This window comes from Trachemys scripta, chromosome 2 (genome assembly GCF_013100865.1).
Source record: "Trachemys scripta elegans isolate TJP31775 chromosome 2, CAS_Tse_1.0, whole genome shotgun sequence".
Taxonomy (NCBI): Eukaryota; Metazoa; Chordata; order Testudines; family Emydidae; genus Trachemys; species Trachemys scripta.
In genome coordinates, this window is record NC_048299.1 from 249,600,279 (window position 1) to 249,610,225 (window position 9,947).

At 41.2% G+C, this 9,947-nt stretch overlaps 1 protein-coding gene across 9 annotated transcripts in view; it reads left to right on the plus strand.

The window, feature by feature from the left end:
• The window catches only part of ZFPM2 (zinc finger protein, FOG family member 2), a 437,522-nt gene extending 429,691 nt beyond the window's left edge, over nt 1-7,831 (plus strand). For all 9 annotated transcript variants that reach the window (XM_034763468.1, XM_034763465.1, XM_034763469.1 and 6 more), the window contains one exon: nt 4,356-7,831. In XM_034763468.1, the coding sequence (XP_034619359.1) occupies nt 4,356-6,847 (2,492 nt within the window). In that variant the 3' untranslated portion in view covers nt 6,848-7,831. The remainder of the gene's footprint in view (nt 1-4,355) is intronic.
• Nucleotides 7,832-9,947: the final 2,116 nt, after the last annotated feature.

Here is a 9,947-nt window from a genome sequence, read left to right on the forward strand (position 1 = left end):
CCCCCGGCCCAGCGGACCCCCCGGCCCAGCGGGCCCGGGGGGCCGGGAGCCGGGAGGTCCGCTGGGCCCGCTGGGCCGGGAGCCGGGGGGTGCGCCGGGCCGCCGGGGGGGATCCGCTGGGCCGCGAGCCGGGGGGTCCGCGGGGCCGGGAGCCGGCCCGTGCAGTGCTGGGCGGGCCGGGGGTGGTCGGCCGGGGGCCGGGGCCGGCACCCCAGGGCCCGAGCCGACCTAGGCTGGAGCCGCCGGGGGGCCAGCCTGGGCCGCGCCTCCTCCCCCCACACAGCCCCTTACCTGCTACAGGCTTCCCGCGACTCAAATGTTCGCGGGAAGCAGGGGAGGGGGCGGAGACTTTGGGAGGGGCGGAGTTGGGGCGGGGGGCGTGGGCGTGGCTGGGGGCGGGGCCGGAGCCCCTGGGAGTGTCCTCCATTTGGAGGCACAAAATATGGTAACCCTACATAAATCCAAACAGTTGGTCATTTAATGGTGTAGAGTCTCTCAGATATTTAAACAAAGGTGTAAAGCTTTGTCCATTGAGAGGTTTGGTCATTTAGAGTATAGGATGGGCATTAGGCACTCCTATATCTTATTCCAGATCCAATGCTGACTCCCACTGTAGTCTTGAACCATATCACAACCTCTGAATTCAGTTTCCTTGTTTATAAAATGGAAATATTACTTCCTATTCATTAGAAAGCGTAAATTTGGCATAGATTTAGACCTATATCAAGTATCTCTGAGTGTTCTGTTGAAATTTAGTTTTGATTTGATCAGATTATTGAAAAATCACAAGCTGTAAATGCACAGAACATTCCACACTGAAGTTTCCACTAGGCATGCAAAGTTTGCAGATGAGGAGGTCTGCATTGTCAGGCCTAAGCAGTTAACTTGGCTTTAGAGTGAAATATGTACTGAGGTATGTCTGGGAAGAGGCAAGCATTCTCCAGAAGTCTCTGTGGACCTTGTTGGGTAAGTAGGAGTTAGGGAGGGCTTATGTATATTTTACATTTTTACACGAGGGAGCTCCAGCCCAATGTACCATGGCAATTGAATGCCATCCAAGGTTTGCAGGAGAAGGTCTCTCTCCTGCGGATCTGTTACAGGACAAAGAGTTCCACTGTTGGAACTTATGCCACCTGCTGCGGCACTTTCACTGAGGGGGCAGCGCTCTGGGTCTTCGGCAGCACTTCGGTGGCAGGACCTTCGCTCGGGGAGTGTCTGTATTCATTAGGCCAGAGAGAAAATGACTCTATAAGCCAGTGGTTAGGGCATGCACCTGGGAGACCCAAGTTCCAGTCCCTGCTCCAACGCATATTTAAGTATTTTATACACAGTAGAAATGTAGGTGCTCAGGATTAGGCAGCATCTGAGCAGTGTTTTTGTGGATCTAAATTTGGTCCTAGGAAACTAAAGTGCCAGTTAGGCATCTAAGTCCCTTTTATTGGTCTAACCCTAAGGTAGTACATTGTATCGTTTTGACAACAATTAGTGTAAGTATAGAAGGATGCAAAAATATGTGTTACAAATGTGTTTCTTAGGCTTCAGGAAAAAATGTACTCTATTATATTGTATTAATTCAGAATTAATATATTATCCTGTAGCTAAAGACTATTTCATACTGAATACATATAACAGGACACAGTTAAAGGTGTGCAAACTTACCTGTGGCACTGCCTGATGTTTGAATGCAGAACCAAGCAATGTTTAGCATTCTGTTAATGGTCTTTTTTTGTGGAGACTATTCCCCCCCCTTAAATCCATAGAAATTCAGCTACATATCACAAATTCTCCACAAAGATTATTTAGAAATGTATTACCTTATGCTAAATTAACTCATATGCCATAATAGCATTTTTATTTGTGTATAAGAAATTGTGGATAGACTAGAGAAATTCTTTTGGCCTGAATAATCTGTTAAAAGTCAAAACCTTCCTTTTCAACTCAGTGGGACTATTTACATGTATAATAGTTACTCACATGTGTTTGGAGGATTAGACCCCATTGATCAGACAGTAAAGTAAGGTGCCTTCTACCTAATTCTAGTGCGATAGAAGTTAGATACTGTACCATTGTGCATTGTGAAAGCACTGGGGGATAATCTCAGTGCATTGAATACTATTCCTGCTTGTAAACAGGTTCTAAATATAATGTTGCAAAATCTGCATGAACTTCTTCTGAAAATTTAATGGCTGCCACGTTTTCCTGTGTGACAGCTGCCATGCTGGTGGACATCATGAACTGAACCAGGGGCGAAACAGTGCTAAAGAACTGTGCTCTAGCTGGGTGCTATAACAGACTCACATCCTCTATGGATCAGCACATGGGGGGGCATAGAACACACACTAACCAGTGGGTTACATACTTCCTTGGGCTGGTCATTCCAAGCTAGGGTGACCAGATGTCCTGATTTTATAGGGACAATCCCAGTTTTGGGGTCTTTTTCTTATATAGGCTACTATTACCCCCCACCCCATCCCGATTTTTCACACTTGCTGTCTGGTCACCCTATCCCAAGCATATGAGGCCCACTGCAGGTCATATCCTAGACAACCCCCCTTATGTGATGGCCACAGGGCACTTTGACCAGCACTAGGGATTGACGCAGGGTCCTGTGGGTCTGAAAGTATGAGTTTTCACAGCTTGATCTAGTTTCACCATGACACTCACTGCTCTGCACTGCTCCCGTATCACAAAGCAGCTGTAAACCCAGTTTAACTGACCATGTGATGTGCACATATATATAATGTTTTAAATCTAAATCAAACACAGATATTTTTCCTTCCAAATGTTTCTTCATTAAACTCGTAGAAGCCCTGGACTCCTCTTTAGACAATATAGGCCATTATTGTTCTTCCAGCACAGAACTCTGGCCTTAATTGTGTTCTGCAAGCATTTATAGCTTGAGTACACCCTGAAACACACTCTCATTCTCTGCAGAGTGTGGGTAGGGTTTGAATTTGCTTCTCTTCTTACACTGTACTTGATAGGAAGAGCTCTGGTGAGTTTATATCTAAGAAAAATATGTCTCATTGATAGGGCTATGATTTTGTCATGGTGGATACAGAAATTGTGAATTTTAATAAAGTCCATGAAATGGCTGTAAAAACATATTTGTTTAGGCCCCCCAGACTGAGTGGCCTTGCCCCTAAACTGAATGGTGTGTCCCATCCACCCTTCCATCTCCATCCATAGAGGGATGGATGGGCCAAACATTAGTGGCTCCACAACCTCCTGGACCTGATTGCAACCCCCAGAGTGGGGAGCCAGGCCTAGCCCCACCAGACAGCAGCTGCCATTGAGGATGAGTGTGGGTGGGCTTACTCTTCAAACCCCCCCTGGCTTTCCTGGACCTGATCTTTGAACACCCTCATCATACTCTGATGTAGTGAAAATTGCATTGTTTGGTGATCTTTCTGCTGTTTTTTCTCGCACCTCTGCCCTGAAATTTACTAAACATTTCCATTCTGAAATCGTAGCTTTACTCCTTACCTGCAATAACTGCATGCTACTATTAAGTATAGCTGGTGTAAAAGAGTACTTTCTTCATTGACATTTTTTCCTCCTAGGCCAGCCCTCCTCCTTCCTCACAGTGGACTCATCCTTTCAGTCCTCCTCCCACTGAGTTCCCATTCCAGAGCCCTGGATCTTCTTTCCCATAGAGGCAATTCATCTCAGCCAAGCAGGCGCTGGCCAACAGGAATGGAGATTATTGGAAATGTGCTGTCTGCCACGCTGCCTCTGATTCAGTACTTTTTATAGGCCCCCGCTGAGCTTGAGGACTGGATCTCAGGCATATTCCCTTGATATGCTCCTGTGATCAGAGAAAAGTGAACATACTCCTGAGCTTTTTGATTTCTCCGGCCCCTACTGAATATCCTTGTGTAGAACATCGGACCCCAATGCTTATTGATTTATGGGGAACAACATGTTTTTCCCAAGTGGAAATTGCTATTTCTAAAAACTGGAATGGGTTAGTTTGGCATTTCCATTTAGAGAGAGCCTGATCTATTTTTATTCTTCCCCTACTCTCGTCTTCCCTTTATTAATTGGAGGGCTCTCTGCTTCATATCTGAAATTCTGAATCCAGGCTGATCTCAGTATTGGAAATGAGCCAGTTCATGGCATATGTAGTCACAGTTGATCACTTTGGAAACCTCTTATAGCAATTGGTTGGAAAGAGATTTTGAATTGATTTAAGCATTACCAATATGGGTGAATACTTACAAAACATTTTCACCAGAGGAAAATGAGTTGTTCTCATGATGTTTATATTCTCCATGTGATTGCTTTTCATGGTATACTGCATGAGGGGAAAGCAGTTACCCTAACTTGTTGTGTATTATTTATCTTTTCCATAGGAGTGAAAATGGAAGAATTTCTCCTGCCTGGTGCTAGTCTGAAATGCACAGTTTGTAACTACACTGCAGACTCAGTGATTAACTTTCATCAGCACCTGTTTTCACATCTCACTCAAGCTGCCTTTAGATGCAATCACTGCCATTTTGGGTTCCAAACTCAGAGGGAGCTACTGCAGCACCAAGAGCTACATGTCTCTGGCAACAAGCTGCAGAGAGAAAGTGACATTGAGCACTCTCCAGGTGGTACTGATGAAGCTCTACAGCCAGCAACAGACCTTTTGAACAGAAATGAAGTTCCCCAGAGCCAAAAGACCATGCAGACTAAGGATGCAAGTTCGGACACTGAGCTTGACAAATGTGAAAAAAAGACTCCACTTTTCCTTCCAGCCCAGAGGCCAGAAACACAGCCTGCAACAAATAAACAAAGTTTTTCATACACTAAAATAAAATCTGAACCATCTAGCCCAAGACTTGCCTCCTCCCCAGTTCAGCCTAATATTGGCCCTTCTTTTCCTATGGGACCTTTTCTCTCTCAGTTTGCTTTTCCCCAGGACATCACAGTGGTTCCTCAGGCTTCAGAGATCTTAGCCAAAATGTCTGAACTGGTCCATCGAAGACTGAGGCATGGCAGTAGCAGTTATCCTCCTGTAATTTACAGTCCATTGATGCCAAAAGGGGCTACTTGCTTTGAGTGTAACATAACATTCAACAATTTGGACAACTACTTGGTACATAAAAAGCATTACTGCAGCAGCCGATGGCAGCAGATGGCAAAGTCACCAGATTTTTCCAGCATTTCTGAAAAAATACCTGAGGCTGTAAGTCCCAATAATGGCCAAAGTTCTATAAACATTCTGAATACTGCTCCTCACACTTCCGATGCAGAGAATCAACTTCTTCAGACGTCTTGCATCAACTCTTCTACTGTCTTAGATTTGATTGGGCCAAACAGTAAAGGTCATGAAAAAGACTTTTCGGCACAGACTAAGAAGCTTTCAGCTGCAACCAGCAATGATGAGAAAATGAATGGAAAACCTGCTGATGTGAAGAACCCCAATGCTCCTTTAGTAGAAGGAGAAAGTGATCCCAACAAAACCACATGTGAAGCTTGCAATATTACTTTCAGCAGACATGAAACATACATGGTCCACAAACAGTATTATTGTGCCACACGCCACGATCCTCCACTGAAGAGATCTGCTTCCAGCAAAGTGCCTGCTATGCAGAGAACAATGCGTACACGTAAACGAAGGAAGATGTATGAGATGTGCCTACCAGAGCAGGAGCAAAGGCCACAGCTGGTTCAACAACGGTTTCTTGAAGTGGCTAATCTTGGCAACCCTTGCACATCCACTCAAGAATCAACAGAAGGTCTTGGAGAATGTTATCATCCTCGGTGTGATATCTTTCCAGGAATAGTCTCAAAGCATCTAGAAACTTCGTTGTCCATTAACAAATGTATTCCAGTTTCAAAGTGTGACACTCCACACTCCACAGTTTCTTGCTTGGAGATGGATGTACCCATAGATCTCAGCAAAAAATGTTTATCACAGTCAGACAGGACATCCACCTCTCCAAAAAGGCTGCTAGACTACCATGAGTGCACAGTTTGCAAGATCAGTTTTAACAAGGTAGAGAACTATCTTGCCCATAAGCAAAATTTTTGCCCTGTCACTGCACATCAGCGTAATGACATGGGACAGCTTGAGAGCAAAGTATTTCAAAACCCAGAAAGTGAACGAAACAGTCCTGATGTCAGTTATGAAAGAAGCATAATCAAATGTGAGAAAAATGGAAACTCGAAACAGTCTTCTCCCAATGGAAACTTGTTTTCTACACACTTAGCAACTCTTCAAGGACTTAAAGTCTTTAGTGAAGCAGCCCAGCTTATTGCTACAAAAGAAGAAAACAAACATTTGTTTCTTCCACAATGCCTTTACCCTGGAGCAATAAAGAAAGCTAAAGGAGCAGATCAGCTTTCTCCATATTATGGAATAAAGCCAAGTGATTACATTTCTGGTTCTCTTGTCATTCATAACACTGATTTAGATCAAAGCACAAATACAGAAGGTGAATCTCCTAAAGGCCAGATACCTTCAAACGGGTGTGCTGTGCAGAAGAAAGAGTCTCTTCCATTATTGCCAAAAAACAGAGGCATGGTAATAGTTAATGGTGGACTAAAACAGGAGGAAAGGCCTGCAACAAACCAACAACAAGAGAACATTTCCCAGAATCCTCAACATGAAGATGGGCACAAGTCTCCCTCTTGGATTTCTGAGAATCCTTTAGCTACAAACGAAAATGTCTCTCCAGCTATTCCTACAGCGGAGGAACAGTTGTCTAGTATAGCAAAAGGTGTGAATGGTTCCACCCAAGCCCCAACCAGTGGGAAATATTGCCGACTGTGTGACATCCAGTTCAACAACCTTTCAAACTTTATAACTCACAAGAAGTTTTATTGCTCGTCACATGCAGCGGAACATGTCAAATGAAACAATCGGTCACCTTTGGTACCTGTGTTTAGTATATTGTTCCATACAGTCTAAAGAAAGCTGTTTGAATTACATCTGGACAATCAGGAGATAATTCATTATTGCTGAGTTGAAGAGACTTCAAGGTGTAATTTCATTACAGTCCATTAGTAAAGTGTATTATTGGTGCCATTTTCAAAAATATTAATTTATTTTACCAGCAGTATTCATAGCTGTAGTTATGTTATTTTTTATTTAAAAACTTTATATTAAAGTCATTTGTAATGTTATTGTATAGTTATTGTGTAGCACATATGGTTTGCACTGTATAGTAGATTTAAAAAAAATAGTCACAAACAATACAGAAAAGCATTTTAGAAATAGCTTCAAAAGCACTTGTGTATCCTGATTTTTTTCTTATATGCTGTTGCAGATATACGTATATGCTAAAATATAACTTGCAAAAAAGTTTCAACTATGCTGTAAAGTTCGCCTTAAAATTTCAATTTTTTGAACAATTGGGCTCAGTTTGCACTTTATATTTTAGCAGATACAGTACCTTAGTCATTAGGCTTTGCATTTGTATGTAGCAGTATGTTTCTGTCCACTTTCTTAATCTGAAACGTACGTTAAATGAAGATGGCAATTTTTTTCTTGTATAGTACTTGTATTTTCTTTCGCTGATGCATCTCTGTCTCAATTTTTAAAACTTTGCTGTTAAATGCAATACTTTATAAGAATGAACAAAATTACTGGAAGCAGTATTGTAAGTAATGAAGTCATATCAATCAGTTTTATCTTTTGAAAGGCACAGTCTAAAATGAAACCCTAAACTCAATGCTGCAAGTATGAATCTAATTCATATATAAGATATATTTAAATATAAGCGTAGCAATACTGCAACTGGTGATCACAAAGATAATGTTCTACTTCTGATAGAAATAATTTCTCAACAAATGTTGTTACTATGCATGTATATGGATGGAATAAAATTCCAGATCATTGGAGATGTTTGGCAGTAATTTTTTTTGTTTTCTTTTGCTCTGTTTGAAAAGGGTGTAGATATAAAAAAAAATTAAGTGAGCAGTTGGGGACAGGCTAACATCTTACACTCTGCACTTGAAGTAACTATCGCTGAAAACAATTTAAAAGGAGAAAATGAGCAGGCTGAGGCGTATTATATGCAGGATATTTCTTTAATTGGAATCAAGGAAGACATACTTCATTGAAGAACAAGGGCTGTATGTCGACTGCTGAAGCCAATGGAACTACGCTGGTTTATACCAGCTGAGGATATCACCCTGTATCTTTTAATCTCACCAGTGATCTTTAAGAAACAAAAGAGCAGTATTTTTCAAATGAATAGTAATTGCCTTTATAGTGGCTAATCTTTTATTTTAAAAAATATGTATAATCTAGATTAATAAATAATACATGCTAATCAAGAGTTGACATATGCTATTAAATATCAAAGGGGTGAAGAAAGAGTTAATATCCTGAGTTCCCAACCAGGCAGTCTCCTACCCACTGTTTCAGACAGATTTAATGTGAAAAAAATGAACGATTGGTGCATTTTTTAAACTTACAAATGTGTAAGACCCTTCACATGAACAAATCAAATAAACAATTTTAGTTAGTTTAGTTTAGTTCCCTCATCAGCTAAGTACAAACACCTAGTCAAACACAAAAAGGAATGATATTTACACCGAATAGCTATGTAGAATCTGAAAACATTTTATTCTTTAATTGCTGAGATTTCTTTGTTTCTGAACAACATGAGGAATAAAAGTTATAGGTCCAAATTTTGTAAAAAGGATGTGATTTGTTTGTATATTCAAGATACGAGTATAAAATGCCCGATACACACCTGCATATCTGGCTTGTGCACATTCACAAAGCACCAATCTGGGCTGCATCTTGAGCATATGCAATTTTCAAAACGAAGGCTCAAGAATTTTACAATCTGTATTTATGCTAATTTCAGCACCCTTCCTCATTTCAGCTTCATGCACAAATATTGTGTTACTGGAGGTTAACCCTTTTGTTTTAGGTAAAGAGAACTGGTGACCTCAGTCAGCATTTTATGGGCCACATTCTCATCACATTACACTAGTGTCAATTCAGAGTAACTCTGTTGACTTAAGCAGTAGCATACTAGATTTACACATATGCAGCTGAAATAAAACGAATTTTCATATTAAGCCTGAAATATGCCATTTCTTTCTATTCTGCCATACACATTTTTAAAGAGGCGAAACAATTACACACAGTACTTTTAAAACTGAAGATGGGTTAACCTGGAGTGAATCCTTTCACAAAAATTAACATAAACCATAGCTATGGTGACCTAGAATTTATAAATGATTCCGTATTTCACCGTATGTCACCGTATTATTTAGAAATAATACACTCAAGTAAAGATTGGTAGTGCTGCCCCAAAACAGACAGAATTTAATGTCATTATCCATTTGGGACTGTCCTGTTAGAATGAGGAATCAACTTTGGGGGCCCAGCTGCCATACCTGTTTGGGTAAGACTGAAATGGTGCTCCCGTTAATACTATCGATGGGGTTTTGGAAAAGTTCATCAACCATCTGCATTTTTATTTTTTAAGGCTATTTCAGGCTGTGTGCTGGAAAAATTCCTGTTCAAATTGCTGGGCATTTTCCCTACGTAAAGATGATAGAGGCAATGGGGCTGGTTCTCCACTCACTTACACGAGTTTTACAGAGATGTAACTCCTTTGACTTCAATGGAGTAACAATGGTAGAGTGAGAGGAGAATCACCCCCTTGCTATGTTACTTATATTCATTTACTACACCTACAGAATGCCAAATTGGTGTAATTATGCTACTTTACAATGACTAGGACGGTAGTAAGAAGGAATCACTAACATTCATTTTATTTCTTATTTATTTTTCATAAATTATATATACACCTCTATCCCGATATAACGCAACCCAATATAACACGAATTTGGATATAACACAGTAAAGCAGTGCTCCGGGGGAGGGACGGGCGGGGGCTGTGCACTCCGGTGGATCAAAGCAAGTTCGATATAACGCAGTTTCACCTATAACACAGTAAGATTTTTTGGCTCCCAAGGACAGCGTTACATTG